The sequence below is a fragment of the Protopterus annectens genome, chromosome 2.part0 (assembly GCF_019279795.1).
Source record: "Protopterus annectens isolate FY-2018-M chromosome 2.part0, PAN1.0, whole genome shotgun sequence".
Taxonomy (NCBI): domain Eukaryota; kingdom Metazoa; phylum Chordata; order Ceratodontiformes; family Protopteridae; genus Protopterus; species Protopterus annectens.
In genome coordinates, this window is record NC_056728.1 from 1,350,473,505 (window position 1) to 1,350,495,136 (window position 21,632).

The window sequence follows — 21,632 nt, forward strand, 5'->3', positions numbered from 1 at the left end:
TATAGGGCCATAAACCACTGGCCTTAAATGTGACGTCTGCATGCACAGACCTCAGAACTGATTGCCCAGTCGGGCAGTATATTAAGAAGAGCCAAATGATGTCCACCAGAAGTGTGAAGTGCCATCTGTTTGTCATTGTGACCATAGTGTGGGTGGCCCTCCAGGGAGCTCCATAGACAAGTGAAAATTAATTTAGGGGGATAGGTGGGGGGAAGGAATACTGCAACATGAAAGAGAAGGACATCTATGGTTATGTTAAGATTTTACACAACTATTCTTTGTCCTTCAATTCCCATGTTGCAGTATTCTTAGTGTGGGAGAGGAGGAGGAAGGGTGGAGATAGACGTAGCGGATTCCAGACATCCCTGCAAGATTGCCCTAGCAAACCTTGCTCTGGCTCTGGAAATGTGGTCCAATTTGTAATGTCTGGTAAAGGTGTGTATAGTGGACCAGGTGACCGCCTTCAGGGTGGAGGCGGTGTCCAGGCTTTTGAAGAAGCTTTGGATGATGCTACAGCTCTAGTAGAATGTGCTCTTACCCCCTGAGGTAGATCCTTGCTGTAGGAGTAGTAGCAGAAGCAGATGTTTTTTCTGATCCAGCAGGAGATGGTTTGTTTGGTAACTGCCTTGTCCAGTGCCCTGGGATGGAAGGATACAAAGAATTGATTTGATTTTCTGATGGACTTAGTTTTGTCCAAGTAAATCCTGAGTTGCCTCTGCACATCCAGGGAATGGAGTAGTCTCTCACTTTCATTAGCTGGAGAGGGGAAGAAGGTGAGCAGGTGAATGGACTGATTTAAAGACAGTTTGTTGACCACGTTGGGCATGAAAGATGGGTTGGTACGCAGGGTCACCCTGCCTTTGTGGAAGAGTGTAGGGGGGACAAGCGATGAGTGCTTGTAACTCTGACACCCTCCTAGCTGAGGTAAGGGCTACCAGCAGGACTGTTTTCCATGTGGACATTGAAGTGTTGCAGAACTGGATTGTTTGAATGGGGCCAGTGTCAGCTTTTCTAGGATGAAATTCAGGTCCCAAGGCGGTGGAACGGGTTTCCTTGGTGGCCTGAGGTACAACACCCCTTTCAGGAACAATTTAATGTCAAGCCTGGAGAATAAAGGAGGGTCTAAGGGTAAGCAGGCAGAGATAGCGGATAGGTGGACTTTAACCGAGACGTATGAAAGTCCTGCCTTCATAAGTTCACACATAAGTTAAGACTAGAGGGACACCTGCTAGAAAGGGATCCTCTCTGTCTTTGGAGACACCATTTGGAGAATTTATTCCATTTTGAAATGTAGGATCTCCTTGTGGTAGGTTTCCTGGCCTCCCTCTGGACCGAAAGCATGTCCTCAGAGTAGTGGTGTCTGAAGGGAATTAAAAGTTGATCACCCAGAGTGTTAGACATCGCATCTGTAGGGGAGGGTGGATGAATGTTCCCTTCTGCTGTGTTAGTAGGTCCATCTTGTGGGGTAACTTGTGACGACTGCACTTGGCAATGGACAGTAGAAGAGGGAACCAATGCTGCCTTCACCAGTAGGGGGTCACCAGCAACATTTTTGGCATTTCCTTCTTGATTTTCAGGAGGACCTTTTGAAGCAGAGGGAAGGGAGGAAAGGCATATAGAAACCATCCCTTCCATGAAATGCTGAAGGCTTCCACTCTCCAAGCTAGTAGTGAGTGGTTCTAGGTACAAAGCTTTTTCAATTGTCTGTTCTGGGGGGAGGCAAACAAATCTACTTGAGGTGTGCCCCATTAGTGTTCGGGTTCCTATCAGCATTTCGAATGTTGAAAACGCCAAACTTAATTTAATCGAACTGAAATGTTCAAAATCTCAGAAGAGCGAACTGACAGAACATCGATTTCTTTCCCAGGGCAAAGCCTCCCACTTCTGTCAGTGTTTAAAAGTATTGAAACATTTTTTTTTTTTGCACAGAACACAGACTTCTTTCCATGGGAAAGAAATTGATGTTCCCTCAGTTCCCTGTTTTGAGATTTCGAACATTTCAGTTCGATTAAATTGCATTCGGAGTTTTCAGCATTCAATATGTTGATATAGACCCTAGTGGACAATGTCTAGAAAAATTTTCCTGTTCAACATCCGCTCATGCAGAGAGAATGACCTGCTGAGAGCATCCACCTGGTGATTATCCTTGGATGCAGGGATAAATTGTTTTTGGAGGCTACATCCCAAATCTGGATTGCTAGCCTGCATAGGAGGTAGGACTTTGTCTCCCCCCTGTTTGCTGATGTACCACATGACTGTGGTGTTGTCTGTGATGATTTGAAGGGGACCTGGCTGTTGGATAGGAAGAAAGGCTTTCAGTGCCAAAAGGACTGCAGTGATCTCCTTTGAGGCCCTTCATGGTAGCCCCCCAGCCCAGGTCTGATGCGTCTGTATGCATGCGCTGAGCTAGTGTGGGGAGGTGGAGTGGATGGGCCTGGGTATGTATGAATTTGTTGGATCCACCACCTTAATTCTGCCTTAAGGCAGGGTAGGAAGGGAATCTGGAACTCTAGATGGTGGTTGTGTTGGGACCACACATTCTTTAGATACCACTGCAGCTACCTCATATGCATCCTAGCTAACAGTAACACAGGAATGATGGCTAAAATAAAGCCCAAAAGTCGCAGGAATTGTCTTGATAGTTGGTGGACCTGGAGCAGGTCCTGAAACTGACCTGTACAGGAAGATGCCCTGTTCCTGAGGAAGGAATGCCTTCATCAGGTCTGTTCTGATCCTGCACTTGAGAAAAATGTTGTCCTTTTGTGGTGTTAGGGATGATTTGGGTAGACTGGGGAAGAACCCCAGACCTTGCAGTAGGGACATGACAAACTGTAGGTGTTTTTTTTTAGGGTGTCATCTTTTTCTGTAAGGATGAGGATATCATCTAGGTAGGGAAAGATTTGAATGCCTTTGGTCCTGCAATAGGCTATGGCTGGAGCAAGGCATTTGGTGAAGATCCCGGATGCAGTGGATAAACCAAAGGGCAAGGCAGTAAACTGAAAGTGAGAACTGAACCCAGTGAAACAAGTACTTTCTGTGAGAGGGTTTGATGGGGGTGTGGAGGTAGTTCTCTGAGATCTAGTGTGGCCATGAATGCTTGGGCTGACAATAGTGGAAGGAGGGTCTGGAGGGATAGCATTCTGAAACATGGTCCTTTCTAAGCCTCTTCCCGAAAGTTCAAGTCCAGAACTGGCCTCCAAGGGCAGTCCTTTTTTGGTACTAGAAATAACCTCAAGTACCAACCTTTTCCTTCTTACCCTGGAGTGACAGGCTCTATGGTTCCATGGGTCAGTAGATCCTGTAAGATTTGAGGAATAAGGTGTAGTTAGTTTTTTGGGTGGGAATGGAATGCCCCGTGCTGGGGGTCTTTCTTTCCAGGAAAGGGAGTATCCCTCTTCCACAATTGCCAAAATCCAGCGATCTGTAGTGATAGCTCTCCAAAAGGGCAGGTAGTGGGAGAGACGAGCTGACAGGGGGAGGTGGGCAAGACAGTCACGCATTGTTTGCACCATTTCTGTCATGAAAGGGCTTCTCTGGGAGCAGGCTGAGAAGAGGCTGGTCTGGAAGAGATTTGTCTCCTGGTTCCTTCTCTGTGCCTGGAAGGAGGAGGTGTTGCAGTGGAGGGAGTTCTCCGGACATAGGTGGTCTTAGCTGGATAATTTTGGTGGTATTTAGGTATGGGAGACACAAGAAGGTGTTTAATATCTTGAAGCTCCTTACTTTTCTCCTGAAGGTTTTTAAATAGTTCAGCAGACCATTTGCCAAACAGGAGGTTGTAGTCTAGTAGAGCATCAAGAATTTTGGACTTTTATTCCTCGGGCAGGGGTTCAAGTCTTGGCCAAAGTATCTGCATAGCACTAATCCAGATGCAGCAGGCCTAGCACAAGCTTCAGCTGCATCATAGCTGCATCAAACTGAATGTCTGGCTACCTGAAATGCCAGGGATAGTTTTGATTGCAACTCTGTCATGTTAGGGGAGTCCGGCATGGAGGATATGAGAGAAGATGCTTGAGATACCAGGTCCACGGCATATTTAATCATATGTGCTTGATAATGAACTCTGAAGGCTAGGGTGGAGGAGGTATAGATCTTCTTGCCTAGCCTGTCCACACTTTTGCTGTCCTTGTCCGTAGGCAGAAAGGAAGAGGATGGGATAAGTCTTGACTGTCTGGGGCTACAGCAATGACAGCTGGGTCTGCCAAGGGGGTTTCACAAAAAAATTATGGTCATCAGGCACCTTATAGACTTGGTAAGGTCTCTTAGGAGCTGGTGGCTGAGAATCAGGATTTGGAGATGCTGAAGAAAATGCATCCATATATGCAAGTATAACTGCATGGATGGCAGAAGGGGAGGGATTCAACTCAAAGCAACTCAAAATATCTGAGTTACAGTCATTTGGGAAGTATCCCATTTGAAATACTCTTTCATTCTAGTAATAGTCTCTCCAAAAGTGATATCCTCTGGGGGACAGTCCCCTTCTATAGATTCCTCATCAGGGGAATAATATTCCAGGGGAGAGGCAATCTGCGATGCGCAAGTAACGGACTCATCGGATGATGAAGAGTAAAGTTCTTCTTCCTCTTCTCTTTCATGAAAAGTGGGCAGGGGAATAGAAGTAGCGGAGGTAGGCCTTGGGCTAAGGACAGGGATGGTGGAGGGAGAGGAGGCCAAGGGCCTAAAAGCCATGAAGGCCTGCATTAGAGACTGAGTGAAAGACTGCCAGTCAGGTGATCCCTTCAGCAGGAGAAGATAAATGTTTAGTTTTTTGCTTCCTTTTCAAAGGAGTAGTTTTGGGAGAAGGCCTAGTTTCTGGGGCCTGAGCTAAGGCTGGGGCCTTGGGTTCTGGCATTCTAGTTGGGTGTCTGGTGGAGCCTGGTTCCACCTCGACTTCGGTTAAAACCATCATCTGTGCAATCTCCATGTACGTGCCAGCCAGCACCTCAGAAGCGGCATCGTCAAGGGCAATCGGTGAAGTAGACGGCTCCAGCAAAAGAAGTAGGCTAAGAAATCTTAGCCTTTTTCTGTGGAGGTTCCACATGGGCGACCGACCCAGGATCCATCCTAAGTGCCAAAATTTTTAGCCTCTAGTTTTCTAAGTAGATTAAGGGCGGCCAGATTGCTTCTGAGTGTCTTTGGGACAAAGGACTGGCAAATGGCACAGGTCGTGTTCCTGGCCTAGGCAAAAAAATGCAATGGTCATGTGAGTCTTTATGCAGAATTTGGCATCTGCATCGGCATTTAACCTTTTTGGCATACATCGGCCAAAGGTATGTCAGCAACCCAAACTCAAGCAATAGTAAAAAAAAAAAAAACAAAACCCCCAACGGGGTACTTAACTTTAGATGTTTTGACAGTAGAGGAGCGATGCAATCGATCTGATGTTTGACTGTGGCAGAAAAGTTCTGAGGTCTGTGCGTGCAGACGTCACATTTAAGGCCCCTGGTTTACGGCCCTACGTGTGATGCCTCACGCACCTACAGCAACCAGGCTTAAGCTTTTGTATAGGAGCCGAAGTTTGGGTCGCCTGAGGCAGAGAATCCATGCACTAGAAATACTGCAACATGGGAATAGATAGAAGGACATAGTGTAATGCACAGTGTGTGGAAATAAAAAAAAAATGTTAATGTGTTTCTTTCTATTACTGTATCTGTGCCAGTGTCTTAAATCAATATTTTAAAAAAGTATTTCAAAATTCTGCTCATACACTATATAACAATGTTGTTTGCGTTGTTTTCAATTTACATTTGCTTTTGAATCATTGTATTCTATGCATAAATGATCAAATAACAAACCATATTGAATGTCTAATTCATGTTTTTCAATCACCCACATAGAGCTTTTATATATAAAACATATACATACACAGGTGATTTCAACACATAAGACTTGTATCACCCATTGGTTTGAGTGTTTTTTTTTTTTTTTTAAATCCTAGGAGTTCATTCTCCATTTTATAATGCATTTGATGAGCTTTTTAAGATACACGTGCACACACACCCTTATAAAAATCTCTCTCCACTCCAGAGTTAATTCAAGCATTAAAAGGTACAGTTCACACTGCTCCACATTCTAGGAAATAATCAAACCCGATTGTTCTGATGAAACTGAACTCCCACCAAAGAAAACCTACAAGTGGTCACATGCAGCTTTTAGAAACATATGTACTATGATCAATTTAAAAATCCCTTAAGAAGCCAACATCATCTTAGGAAAGGGACAGACTCCAACTTAGTACAGAAGGTCCTGCAGTGCTCAAACCTGGGCTGCACCATTAATCCAAGATGGAAGGTGTGGGGGTGCTGCAGGATTGAGTACTAAGTTACCAGAAACTATGAAAAGTGAGAAAGTAGGCACAATATATAAAGCAGGAACAAACAAAGGTGATTCTGATAGTTGCAGAGTAGTAGCACTACTCTAAATGAGAGCAGACTGGGAAGGAAGGCCGGGAAGCTGGACAGCAGACTGGGAAGGAAGGCCGGGAAGCTGGACAGCAGACTGGGAAGGAAGGCCGGGAAGCTGGACAGCAGACTGGGAAGGAAGGCCGGGAAGCTGGACAGCAGACTGGGAAGGAAGGCCGGGAAGCTGGACAGCAGACTGGGAAGGAAGGCCGGGAAGCTGGACAGCAGACTCATGCAGGGAAGCTGCTAGAAGCTATGGAAGACAGTAGGCATTATTTCACAGAAAGAGGGGGTGGAGACAAGACTGGATGGAACATGGAGGTGACAGGATAAAAATGCTTAGAAAAGTGGAACTAAGAGGAGTGGCAATTTTGTGTAAGGAAGGGCATCAAAGGCAATGTCAGAGAGAAGGCAGAACACCTAATTAAAGTGGGCAAAACTCAGAACCAGGATAAGCACCCTGGCTGTTAAGACACAGGAAGGACAGGGAAATGCTGGTAGATTAATACAGTGCATTAGTTCCCAGAAAAATCAGAGGAGAGGATGACAGCTTGAGGGCAAAATAAAGAGCAGGGGAGGAGGATTGTACTCGTACAGAATCTGAATCTGCTACAAGTAAACCAGGATACAACAAGCTCCAAAGCAGTGAGGGAGTATGAGGTAACAGACATCTCAGACCAAGAGATCATGCATATTTCAGCCATCTGATGCAGGACTGCATCACAGAGAACAAAATTTCAGGCAGGGTCTTAAAGGCATAGGAAGTATGGAATAAGCAGATGAATGCCATTATGAGCTAGTAATAATCATGCTACTTTGTGATTTAAAGCAAAGGAAGGGTAAAAATCTAAAAAAGACAATAGTGAGACTTCATGGGTTGTAATATACTCTGGTGTAGGGAAGAAACAAAGAGGAGGTGGAAGGTTATAAGTAATTCAGGGGCATAAACTGCTTACTTAAATGATTAATAGAGAAGTACTGTCTGCACATATGACTGGATTACAGGACAGTACCAGGATCTGAGTACTCACTGAATCAAGGAAACGTCTGAAGATAGAAAAAAAACAGAAGGTGACCAATGTGGCACTTGGTGTGGAAGTGTAGAAGGAAGACTGCTAGAAGGCAAGCGCAAGAATGAGAAAATAGGTGAGGTGAGAGTAGCACAGGCATGAGGCAAAAAGGAATTTTAAGGGTGGGGGACTTAAGTATACTGGAAAAAAATAGAAGGGGAAGGGAAGGAAAGGAGATCTTCCCAGGCTGAGTAAGGGATGAAAGGGCAATACAAAAAACAGAGGTAATGCACCGGCCAACCTTTACAAAGAAAAGGAAAGGGAACATAGGGATATGGAAGAGCAACACATGGACACCAAGCAACAGAGGGAAAAGGTGGAAAGAGTGTAGGAGAGAAGGAAAAGTGATCAGGTGGGCCATCTCCTAGGTTTATCAGAAACAAGGCCACTGGGTCAAATGGAATCCCTGATGAAGGTTTAAAAAAAAAAAAAAAAAAGAATGGACAATGCAGACGTGGCTTAGGATGGCTCCCCCTGTACAAGATGGGAGAATCAGGAAAAGTCAGGGGAACTACAAGCGTTTTAGCCTAACACCAAAATAATGGAGAGGATCATGAGGTAAAAACGGTCTGCTTTCCTACAGGAAGAACCTCTGGGACGATAACGAACAGGGAGTTCACAGCCAATAACTGCCAGTCAAACCTGGTTCAGTTTTATGACTGAATTAAAGGACAGTACCAGTAAAGGTGGTCTACATAGGCTGGGCAGAAATTTTGTAGTCAAGGATCAGTGCAATCAAAAGCAAAGTACTGCACTAGGGCTACAACTCCAGTGTACAAGTATCAACCAGAAGAGGAGGAAATCATGGAAACATAGTAGGAGAATGACCTAGGGTGTTACAATTACATATTAAAAGCTCCACACACTTTTGCTTTAATGTGCAAGCATCTTCATGTCAAATGTTTACTTAAGAAGTGATTAATACTACAATACTGGCTGCATTTTTGCTCATTTATTTTTTGACTTTAGAACGATTTAATTTTTTGACACTTTTTTTTTAAATTCAGGTCTTTGTTGAAGATGGGTTATACCCAGGGTCAGACTGCAAAAGACTAAGTGACTTTCGTCAAGACCCCTCTTTATACAGCAGGAGTAAGTCTTTTAGAATCAGGCCCCTCAGCCGGAACTTCTGTCAAAGCTGATAGCTAACTAATTAACTAAATAAATTAAAATTAATTGTTATGCTTACTTTTACCAATACTCCATCTTCTAACAAATATATTAATTTGAATTTATACTTTACATCTAAAATAGAACTACATAGACCAATACATTTTGTAACACTGTTATAGAAAACATAACTATATTACCTAAAGAGATACAAACGTTCTTACCTTTTCTCCAGAAACAACACAGAGAGATTCTGTGTCTATGCACTTTGAATTTCTAAAACATCGCTCCAGTAGCTGATTAAGCTTAACACATAACTCAGAATTTCTAAAAAGGAGGTAAACATATAGATCAAAATTTTTAATCACATAAAAAAACACACATTTTAGTACATTTATTAAATGTTAAAATTAGGAAAGACTGCAAAGATTAAAAATAATAAAAATGACAAATCTTTAGTATGTTAAAGTTAGCAACCAATATATCAAAAAATGTACTCCTACAATCATGCTATTACACTTTCAACCATACGTTTCCACATATTATTAAATCTCATAAAATGGACCAATAAAATTCTAAACTCTAACCAATTAATGCCTGCCCGTAATAAAGTCCTAACATAATAAACTCAAAAGGTGGAACTTCCAAACTTAAATTAAAACACACATCAACAGTGAGGTCAATCGTACAAATTTCACTTACACTGACAAACCTGATTAATTTCTTCCCCAGGCACCAACAAGTAGTGTGCTTCCTACACCCCCCTCCCCCCACACCACGTACAAAAGGCAACAATACATCACTACTATGTCTTTTCTTATCATGTTTAAACTCTAAACACTGTTGCATTTATTTAATCCCCCTAGAAATGTAAACACAGTGATGTGTAGCACTCACAGTGAAACAAGGGTTAGGCTGCAATAAATGTGTACAACATATAAAGCAGGGTAGGGGGAAAGGAGAGACTGGCTGACTGATGAATGAGAATAATCAACTAGTGGAGACTCAAGTCTGATTAGCTCATATGCAAAGCCATGAAAAGACTTCTCATGGAATTAATCAATCAGGATACAGGGAGACCTCAAACACTAGATCAGTCTCAGTTTGGAGTCATCAAGGGCAAGTCATGCTTACTCAACCTGGTGGAATTTTTTGAAAAGATCACCAACTAAATGGATGAGGGGAAAATGGTACACAAAACTACCTCGACCTGGCCAAAGCTTCTGGCACAATTCTCCACTCAGGCATAGTAGAAAAGCTAAATAAACTTGAAATAAACCCTTATGTCACCCGACTGGATTGCCAACTTGCACAAAGACAGGATGCAGATAATCAAAAAAGGGGTGTTACCTCCACAAAGAGACCAGTCACCAGCAGAGTCCTCAGGGTTCTATGCTGGGAACTCTCCCATATGATATCTACTTTTTGAAGAAAAAGCCAACACCAAAGGGCTATGGCTGACTAAGTTTGCAGATGACTGCAAGCTAGAAACAGTCACTAAATCCCCAAATGACTTGCCCATCCTGCAGGAAGGTTGGTCTCACAATAAGTGGGGTCAAAATCAGGGTCTGAAAATGTTCTGCTAAAATGTCAATAAATCCATTACTGCATCCTTTTGGAAGTCATCTACCTCCAGGAACTACAACACTCGCAGTAAACCCATAAGAGTTGGGAACTTACCTGGACAGTGACCTAACTTTTGACCAACATGTGTCTACTGTTGTAAGAAAGTCCTTCTGTACTGTACAGCTTATAAACAAAGGTATTGTGTGTCTAGATCTAAGGATGTCATTGCCGCTCTACATAGCCCTCAATAGGCCAATTGTTGAATATAATGCCTCCTTTGGCATGCATCTGTCCGGGCACATGCAACAACTGGAATACCCAGAGATATACCACGCTAAAAGGCTACAAGGCCTAAACATGTCCTATATGGACTGACTCTAAGTGCGATCACTACACTTTGCATAGTATCCTCTGACCCATTACTGATGGAGTTACTGGACATCAACAAGTCAAATGGCACCAGAAATACTAGGTCTAGGGCTCTAAACCTTTAATGTAACATCAACAGAATGGTTTGGAGGGACAGGTATATTTTACAGAGGATACTGCAGCTATGGAACAGACTCCTATCCACATAAAAAAATCATCCCTGTCCATTTCCAAGTGAAACTTAGATTTATGTATGAAAAACAGAAAACTTACCCCAATGCAGCTCCTAAATGCTTTATTCCATGCGTGGATCCCTTCAAATTATCTATGGCATGATCACAGTCATTCTCGTTTGGAACAATATAGAATTAGACCATGGGATGGTAAAGGACAATCACAAAAAGGGAAATTAGCTAGACTCACAATGGCCCTCAAGGGCAGATAAGTCTAGTAGTTGCCTATGAGCAATGGCATGCATTACAATTGCTGACCAGTAAATTACGTGCGTTTACAAACTTGAGGTGCTATCAGTGTTAAGACAAAACAGAGAGGAACCACCAGGGTGGAGAATTAGTTTAGAAACAAAAGGATAAGATGGTACTGTTAAAATGACAAATGATTTGCAATTATCACCACAAAGTCTCTGGGTGACCATTCCTGTTGCCTCATCATTACGCCTTCAAAATGCTGTTCACCCAGTACAATCCTACATCTTCCTGGCGAAAATAAGTTAGGAATAAGCATCTTTTGTCTATCATCACAGTAGTTAATTCACTTTGTACTGAATGCAAGATATCACTACACAAACAGATCTTCTTGCCAGGCAGTGTTGTAAGGGATATAAACCATTCTGCTAGTATGTTCTTTCGTACTAGAATGGCAACTTCAGAGGTCAAGAATATTCTCCAAGTCTCTCCTGAGAACAGAGGAGGAAGGCAGGTTAAGTTTGTATTTTCTATGCTGTAGTTTTTGCTTGTTCAATAAAAAACACATTTTAAAGTAACTACATAGATTTTCTATTGGCTGTGATATCCTCAGACAAAATTAAATGGGTCTTCAATGTGAAATAGTTGCAGGAGTGCCAAAACTGGCAGCTGTTTTACTAAATTTGATAAGTTAACATCTCTTCTGTATAACGTGAGGGGTGGACATTCTGGGTATTTCAAAATGGTGAAATGGAACCAGCATCAAATCAGAAGATACATTCTTTGTGATACTATGTGTGTGTGCCTGCAAGCTCCAACAAGATATTGCAGAATGTGTGTCACGTGTGTACTACGTATTGCAGGACAGTAACACACATACCAGAGGTAAAACATTTGTATGCTGTTCTAAACTGGCAGGTGCATGAACACTGTATGCCTGCTTGGAGAGACATGCTTACAGGAAAGGTGTCATTTGTTTATTTTTATTTTACATTTGTTGACCTGGATAGTCTGACTGCATATATGTCCATTTTCAGCACAGCCTCGGGGAGAAAAGCTCCAACATAATACAAATTGAACATTTAGTAAATGCTAGTTTCAGTCATAAGCAATACCAGCATTTAGCACATATAGTACTAAAGTACAGTTTTGTACCTACCATAAATGTAGATGTTCGAAGATCCACATTGCTGCAGTCCTTACACTTGGGTAGTCCGCTGTCCTCGGTCGGCCCGAATATCAAAGTATAAGGCTGACGTCGGTCAAAGCGCATTTGGCTGACATCAGGACGTCAGGGTACAAATGCGCATGACCGACGTCATATCCTCAGTCTTTTCTTGCCCCAGATGTCAGAAGACCCTAAAAATAAAGGTCAAAACCAAAAGACAACAAACAAACAACCAACCATCCTAGCACTAAAAATATGTACAATATATACAATATACCTCATATTGACAACCCAACCCACACAACCGCCTCTAACTACAGAGGGAAGGAGGGAGGTAAATTGGACTGCAGCAATGTGGATCTTCGAACATCTACATTTATGGTAGGTACAAAACTGTACTATGTTCTTCATCTCACATTGCTGCAGTCCTTACACTTGGGTAGAATCCCAAAGCAGAGGTAAGGGAGGATGGCCAAACTATAATGAAGCAGGAGCTGCCAAAATGCCCTGCAAAACAGCAGTGGCAAAATCAGCCCTGGATCTAGAGTAAAGTGGAAGGTGATAATGCCTAGAGAAAGTATGCACTGAACTCCAAGTAGCTGCCTCCAAAATATCCTTAGTTGCCACCCCCCTCAAAAAAGCTGTTGAAGTGGCAGTAGCCCTAGTGGAATGAGGCCTAATCCCAGCTGGAATCTCTTTGCCATGATGGGAATAACAGAAAGCAATGCAAAACCCAATCCACTTAGAAATAGTTTGTTTTGACACAGGCTTGCCCTGAGAACTCAAAGCAAAAGAAACAAATAACTGCTGAGACTGCCTGAACCCTTTAGTTCTGTCCAAATAATATGGAAACTGCCTGTGTACATCTAAAGTGTGCAAAATCTTTTCCCCTTTATTTTGGGGATTTGCATAAAAAGTAGGCAAATGAATAGTTTGGTTTAAAGCCACACTAGAAACCACTTTAGGCATAAAGGAAGGACTGGTACGTAAAGATACCCTATCCTTATGGAAAATTAAGAAAGGCTCAACCGCCATAAGGGCCTGCAACTCAGAAACCCTTCTTGCAGAGGTAATAGCCAACAAAAAAGCAGTCTTCCATGACAAAAACTTTAATTCAGTAGTAGCTGCAGGCTCAAAAGGTTGTAGAGTGAGTTTCTCCAACACAAAATTGAGATCCCAAGCAGGAGTAGGAGCTCTTCGTGGGGGTCTTATATTCTTTGCCCCTCTAAGAAATTGCTTGAACAAAGGATGAGAAAACAATGGTGGGTCACAATCATAGTGAGCCGAAATTGCTGCAGCATGAACCTTAATAGAAGAGAAGGACAAACCTTTGTCCAGTAACTCAGTAAGATATTGAAGAGCCACACTTAAATTAGGCTCAGAAACATCAAAATCCTTTGCTGCACTCCAAAATAAAAATCTCTTCCATTTATCTGCGTACACTTTCCTTGTACTAGGCCTTCTAGCTTCCAAAATAACATTCAAAACTTGCTGTGGAAGTGGAGGCCCACTATGGTTCAAAACAGAATATGCCAGGCTGTTAGGTGCAGAGAGTGAAGCTTGACATTGAGCAAATGACTGTCCTCCTGAGACAACAGGTGTGGAATCGAAGGCAAAGGCCATGGAGGCTTCCGCACCAGGCTTCTCAGTAATGGGTACCAATGCTGTCGAGGCCAATCTGGAGCTATCAAAATCATCCTTGGCTTGTCTTGTCTGGCCCTTAGTAGTACCTTTGGGAGGAGAGGCAGAGGCGGGAAGGCATACACATGAAGATTGCTCCAATTGAAGGAAAGAGCATCCACTTTCCAAGCTGTGGGATGAAACCTTTTGTGCAAAACTTTGGCAGCTGATGGTTTAGTGGAGAAGCGAACAGATCTATGTCTGGAGTTCCCCATGACACTGTCAATTTCTGAAATACATGAGGATCCAATTTCCACTCGTGGGGATCCATAATTTGTCTGCTCAACACATCTGCTACGGAGTTCTGTGCTCCCGGCAGAAACCTTGCTTGAAGATTTAGCTGTAAACTGAGAGCAGTCTCCCACAAAATCATTGCTTGCCTGCATAGAGGATAAGAATGTGTTCCGCCTTGCTTGTTGATGTACCACATGACAGTTGTGTTGTCTGTTAGAATCAACACCTGCCCTGGAAGAAGTAAATCCTTGAAAGCTATTAATGCAAACTGGACTGCTAACATCTCTTTCAAGTTGATATGTAGATGTTGTAGTCTGGCAGGCCACTTGTCTTGTATCCACTTTCCATTCAGATGAGCTCCCAAGCTTTGTCTGAGGCATCTGTCATTAGAATCTGACTCGCCTCTGGCGGGTCACAGAGAGTCCCTTGTTTAGGTGACATTCCTGAGCCCACCACAACAATTCCTTTTGAATGCAAGGTATTATTTGAATGACAGTGTCCAAATCCTGGCAGTGCTGTGTCCATACATTTTTGAGATACCATTGTAGCTTCCTCATATGCAGTTTGGCATTGGGAAGCACCAGAATACAAGATGCCATGAACCCCAAGGCTTGAAGGACTGTCCTTGCAGTCAGCCTGGACTGATGAGACAACTGATGAAAGTAAAGGGAAAGATTCTTTTGTTTGTCCGGGGTCAAAAGGCCATCTGGGATGCTGTATTCAGTCTCACACCCAGAAAGCACATGTCCTGAGAGGGTACTAGACTGGACTTTATTTCGTTCACAGAATACCCCAGGCATCTTAGCACTGCTATCACATAATCCAAATGATGAAGAAGCTCGTCCCTTCCTTGAGCCAGAATCAGGCAATCGTCCAAATAAGGATAGATCTGTATTCCTTTTAACCTGAGGAAAGCTATCACTGGAGCCAGAACCTTCGTGAACACTCTGGGCGCAGTAGATAAGCCAAAGGGCAATGCAGAGAACTGATAATGAGAAGTCCCAGCTCGAAACGCAGATACTTCCTGCAACTCAGTCTGATAGGAACATGAAGATAAGCCTCCTTGAGATCCAAAGTTACCATCCAATGATCTTTGCCCAGCAGAAGTAAAAGCTGCTGTAACGTCAACATTTTGAACTTGGGAATGTCCAGATAAGTGTTGAGGATAGATAAGTCCAAAATTGGTCTCCAAGTGTTCCCTTTCTTTGGTACTAGGAACAGGCGAGAATAAAATCCTAGGCCCACTTCTGGCATAGGGACCGGCTGTATGGCCCCTATTTGGAGTAACAGAGAAATTTGCTTGTGAGCCTCTATTCTTTGTTGAGGAGGAACGTCTGGCATGCCTTTGAAAGGAGGCAAGGTATGGAAATAAAACCTGTAACCGTGGTAAATGATATCCAATACCCATCTGTCTTGGGTAATTAAACTCCAATTTTCTTTGAAAAGTGCCAACCTTCCTCCCAAAGGTGCTGCCAGACGAGAAGGTTCTGGCAGCTGAAAAGGTAGGTCATTGGGTCTGTTTACGAAAGGACTGACCCCTGCCCTCACCCGAAGACTGTGCAGGAGAACTCCCTGTTCTAGGCCTGAAAGAGCCCTGAGCTCTGCCCCTACCACGTCTAGATCTACCCCTAGACTGGGAATCATAAGAAGGATACATCCACCCCTTAGTAGGCCAATTTCTACTAAACTTTGGAGGCTGAACCTGCAAAAAATCTTTAACAGTCTGCATAGACTTAGCCTTGTCTTCCATTTTCTTTAAGACTGCCTCAACAGGAGAACCAAACAACACATCAGATTGTAAAGGAGCATCTAAAATCCTTGTTTTAACATGGTCAGATAAATTCTGATCCCTCAGCCAGGCGTGCCTGCGAAGAACTGACCCAGTGGCAGCCACCCTAGACGAGGCCTGTACAGCATCAAAACCACATTGCAAAGAATGCTTACCCACCTGTTCAGAAACATGTACTAAATCTTGTAACTCTTTACAATCAATACCTTCCGCCAGAGCATCAACCTTAGACTTCAATTGAGAAAGGAGATAGTTTTGGTATTTCAACATGTGAAACTGGCAATTCAAAGCCCTCATAGCTAGAGTGGAGGAAGTATAAACTTTCTTTCCCCATCTATCCAAGGCCCTGGCCTCTTTATCTGTAGGAACCGGATTCTTGACAACAGAAGCCTTAACACCTTTAGGCCCCTGACTAACAGTTTCTGGGTCTGCCCTAGGACTCTTAAAAAGATACTTATGAGCTTCAGGCACCCTGTAATACCTATCCGGTTTAACAGGAGCAGGAGGCAAAGAATCAGGATTAAGAGAAGCCTCTGTAAAAACATCTTCCACCACATCCAAAACAGGAGGTATAGCCAAAGGCCTATGCTGGGGTAAAACAAAATTCCCTAAGCCTTTTCCTGGAATCAGAGAAGGCCTGACCTTCCCACTTAAAATGCTCCCTCGTGGAATGAAGAGTTTCTGAAAAAGAAAAAACCCCAGGAGGAGAAGCAGAAGGAGTAGAATCATCCACACCAGAATCAGAATAAGGGAATACTCCTGCAAGTCTTCAGCCGAAGACTCAGAAACATCCGAAGCCTGCTCAAAACTCCCTAGCTCAGGCTCCACCCTAGGTCTCTTATCAGGAGGGGGCAAAGAACCCCTAATCAAAGTAATCAAATCTTCTGCCATTTTAAGCATATGCTTCTTGGGCACAGTTCCTGAAGAACTAGGGGTGACACCAACTGAAGCTAAACCTGGCCTGCCTCTGGGAGAAGCCTTGGAAACAGAAGGAGAGGGCCTAACCACCCTAGGAAGGGAGGGGAGTATAGTAACCTGAGAAGCCCCATCAGCCTGACCTGCCTCCTGAGAGGCCACATCCTGCAATAACAAAGTCTCTCCCTGGGATCCCAAAGAAACCTCCGGTGGGAACCACCGGCTCCACCGACGCCTCTAAAGAACCGGCGTCCGGTACAGACGGTTCTTCTAGCCTAGGCTTAACTGCTTTGTCCTTGCGCTTCTTCGAAGAAGCGGGCGTCGGAGCATCCGACGGCATTTTATAATTGCACCGCTTCCCGAAGACTAACCTGGCACAATCTAACCTTCTCTTTATAGTGCGCTTATTGAATCTAGCACAAGAGCGACACCCAACAACGTCGTGCTCAGGCCCTAAACAAGGAATACACAAAGTATGATAGTCTCTATGCGGTATCTGTTTCCCACAAGAAATACAATTATTCACTTTTTCTGACATCCGGTAAACCACTGAGGCAAGAAAAAACTAAAATATTCTAACGGGTACTTAGCCAACTTTGACTCGGTCTGAAACTCCGAAATCGAACAATTTCAGAACGCCAACAGGCACTTGCAATGCTGCTTCTGCATCGGACCATGCGGCAAAAAAGACTGAGGATATGACGTCGGTCATGCGCATTTGTACCCTGACGTCCTGATGTCAGTCAAATGCGCCTTGACCGACGTCAGCCTTATACTTTGATATTCGGGCCGACCGAGGACAGCAGACTACCCAAGTGTAAGGACTGCAGCAATGTGAGATGAAGAACATCTTATTATAAAACACCTTACAAAACATAACATTATTTTCAAAGTTATATATACATAACATTACATTCAGGTTTAAGACACATTGAGTAGCAGCTATACAACTGACCCTTCCTGAAATGGTGTGGTACAAAAAAGTTAGAAGTAGTTGAAGGTAAGGCACCCAAGTAAAGTGAGGTCACTAGTCTGGGTTAGTGCAAGGACATAACTAATGAGTTTTGAAGTATTTCTGGAGTTTGTTTTTGATTCGAGTTAGTGAGGGTTCCAGGGTCAAGTCAGTGAGGGTTCCAGGGTCAAGTCAGCTGGGAGTCTGTTCTGTTCCATGTTTTTCCAATAGAGTTGGCAAAGAGAGTTCCCAGCTGAGCAGTTGTAATCATCCACTGATATATACATTACTGCTGACAGACTATACTACTGGCATTACTACTGGCAGACTATACTACTGGCAATAGTCAAAACTAATATACAGTCACCACTGTTTTACACAAAATATATAATGAATGACATTTTAAAAATGGAAGTATGTCAATGGTAACATTACAAAGGCATTCATCAGTTTCTGCAATGTTGCCTCTGCCCTTGTGCCCAACTTCCCGAATGCCTTCCATCAAAGCACTAGCTAGTATAAGGTAGACATTGTATAACTTTGTGGGAACATCAGCTAAAACATCAGGAATTACATGAATAAGGGCATCCCATTTAAAATGTCTGCCCCTCTTCAATCTTTCCTTAATACAGCTTACTCCTACAGGACAGTGATGGTGGACATGTAACTTAAGCCATTCATGATTAACATTCTTGTGGAAAAATCCTTATCTGACACTTTAAGAACACTGACCAATACCTGCATACGGCAGTTCACTTATCAGTGTGACAAATATGGTCAATTACTCGTCACTTACTGCCTTTTTGGCTCTTATCACTACCACTACTGTTCCACTGACTCTTGGTGAAACATAGCTATACTGACTAGATGATGCTGTGTCTTTCGGCTTTTCCTGGTTAGGGGTTGCCACAGCGGAACTCCGGTCCACTAATGATTGGTAGTTGATTTTTACGTGCCGAGTTACCAGCCCTGACGCACAACCTTCAACGAAGGTACGCCCATTCACGCAAGTCTCCATGCAGAAGACGCTCTAGCTGAGAATCAAACCGGACAGCGTCTTACTGTGAGGCGACAATGCTACCGCAGCACCACCACCAATATCCTTTCTATACCTTAATCCATTTTCATGTGCATCAGACATTTAAAGTGCATAATGTCTATAATGCTGTTAAAAACTTGAAACAACTTGAGAAAGTACAGCATAAACTCTGCGTCATTCCAGGGTAATAAGAATGTAGTTGTGCTAAGTTCAAGTCCTTATTCATTTTGTGGTTGCTTTAAGAGATACCAGCATTAAAGCCATGCATATACTGTCCTTTCTGCTTATTTAATATATATGAAAACATTGAACCTGTACATCCTTCTAGTCTAAGTATTTTTGTTAAGTCTAAAGTATATTCAATATGTTATACTGCAGACAGGAATGTAGCTGCTGTATTTGGATAGAAAACTGTTTCACATCGTTAACTGTTAAGTATCTGTAGATAGGTACAGTGGATACAAAAAGTGCACACACCCCTGTTAAAATGTCAGGCTTTTGTGATATAAAAAAATGAGACAATAAATCATTTCAAAACTTTTCCCACCTTTAATGTGACCTATAACCTGTGAAATTCAATTGAAAAAACAAACAAATCTGTTAGAGGAAAACATAAAAAAAAACGTAGCTGGTTGGATACGCGTGCACACCTTTAAACTAATACTTTGTTGAAGCATCTTTTGATTTAATTACAGCATTCAGTCCTCTTGGGTAGGAGTCTATCAGCATGGCACATCTTGACTTGGCAATATTTGCCCACTCTAACTTGCAAAAGCACTCCAAATCTGTCAGATTGCGAGGGCATGTCTTGTGCACAGCCCTCTTCAGGTCACACCACAGATTTTCTATTGGATTTAGGTCTGGGCTCTGGCTTGGCCATTCCAGAACTTTAATTTTCTTCTGGTGAAGCCATTCTTTTATTGATTTGGATGTATGCTTAGGGTCATTGTCGTGCTGAAAGGTGAAATTTCTCATCTTTCTAGCAGATGCCTGAAGGTTTTGGGCCAAAAATGACTGGTATTTGGAACGGTTCATAATTCCCTCCACCTTGACTAAACCCACAGTTCCACCGGAGGAAAAGCAACCCCAAAGCATGATACTGCCACCACCATACCATGCTTCACCATGGGGATGGTGTTCTTTTGGTGATGAAGTGTTTTTGCACCAACCGTACCTTTTGGAATGGTGGCCAAAAAGTTCAACCTTAGTCTCAGACCATAAGGTGACCTGATGTATTGTTTTGCAAATTTTAGCTGGGCCTGGATGTTTTTCTGTGTAAGAAAAGGCTTCTGTCTTGCAACCCTACACCACAGCCCAGGCATATGGAGAATATGGGAGATTGTTGTCACATGTAGTACACAACCAAGTAATTGCAAGAAATTCTTGCAGCTCCTTCATTGTTGCTGTAGGTCTCTTGCTAGCCTCCCTGACCAGTTTTAGTCTTGTCTTTTCATCAATTTTGGAGGGACGTCCAGTTCTTTGCAACATCACTGTTGTCCCATATTTTCTCCACTTTTTGTCTTCACTGTGTTCCATGGTATATCCAATGCTGTGGAAATTTTTTTGTACCCTTCTCCTGATTAATACCTTTCAACAATGAGATCCCTTTGATGCTTTGTAAGCTCTCTGCGAACCATGGCTTTTGTTGTAGCAGGCAACTGAGTAAATGTCAGGAAAATCCTACTAGGACAGTTGAACTTTATTTGGGGTTAATCAGAGTCACTTTAACTGATGGCAGGTGTGTACCCAAGAAGACTGAATGTTATAATTAATCAAAAGGTGCTTCAACAAAGTATTACTTTAAGGGTGTGCACACTTATTCAACCAACTTATTGTGCTTTTTTATTTTTTATATTTTTCCCCTAACAGATTTGTTTTTCAATTGAATTGTACAGGTTATAGGTCACAAAGGTGGGAAAAGTTTTGAAATTATTTATTGTGGTCTCATTTTTTATATCACAAAAACCTGTCATTTTAACAGGACTGTGTAGACTTTTTATATCCACTGTACATCGTAAATGAAAGCTTATATGTGCACCTAAAAACAGCCCGACACCATGGTAAGGATTAACAGAATGACTGCTACAACAGGTTTCTGAGTGTTTTCATCTATTAGAATCCTTCAGACTATATTGAACTTCTTCAGAGGTCACTTCATGTCAGTTAAACAGCAACTACAATTATGAGCAAAGAGGTATTCAGTTGTACATTCCCCCAGTCACCACAGGCTACCATAAGAACATTTTCAGTTTAGATCACTAGTATGTGATCTGTGGCATGCTGAATAACTGCAAAGCAGATACCATATCTGATCACACCCTGTAACACTATCATTGTCTGCACCAGTATACATTTTCTGCTACATATTTCTGCAATTCACGCAAGTGAGCAATGGCTTACCCATGGCACACAGTTATTCCAAATTTTCTACTAAACATTACTTTCAATCACTATTTCTTCCAGAGTATGAAAATTACAGTCATCATAAGCTAACATTAAATTTAATCATACTGCATAGTGAATGAAGCAGATGTCTCATTTTGGTACTTCTTCCAGCTACTCTGCATAAACATTTGTTTTATGTCTAGGTTTGTAAACAGTGTAATTTCTAGGAAATGCTTGTAATGCTAGTTCAAACGCTACGTGGTGTGTTATTTCCAAACGCAATCATAATTCAAGGCAATTTACAGTGCAAAGTTATCAGTTCATACTGAAATGCTAGTAGAGTTTTTAATCCATTCAACAAAAGGACTGAGTGATCCCTACAGCTCTTAAATGCTGAAATGAGCACCCAATAGTTTATGTACACGGACATGAAAGCAGTTATGTTAATACAAAGGGAGTTACTGCTGTACCCCTCTGTTTAACATGCATACACAAATATATGACAATAATATTTATCCAGTAATATAAGCAG

The 21,632-nt window shown here is 42.5% G+C and overlaps 1 protein-coding gene across 1 annotated transcript in view; it reads right to left on the reverse strand.

Moving 5' to 3' along the window:
• The window catches only part of EXOSC9 (exosome component 9), a 952,766-nt gene that overhangs the window by 576,027 nt on the left and 355,107 nt on the right, over positions 1 to 21,632 (reverse strand). The window contains exon 4 of the mRNA XM_044061532.1: positions 8,803 to 8,905. Within this exon, the coding sequence (XP_043917467.1) occupies positions 8,803 to 8,905 (103 nt within the window). The remainder of the gene's footprint in view (positions 1 to 8,802; positions 8,906 to 21,632) is intronic.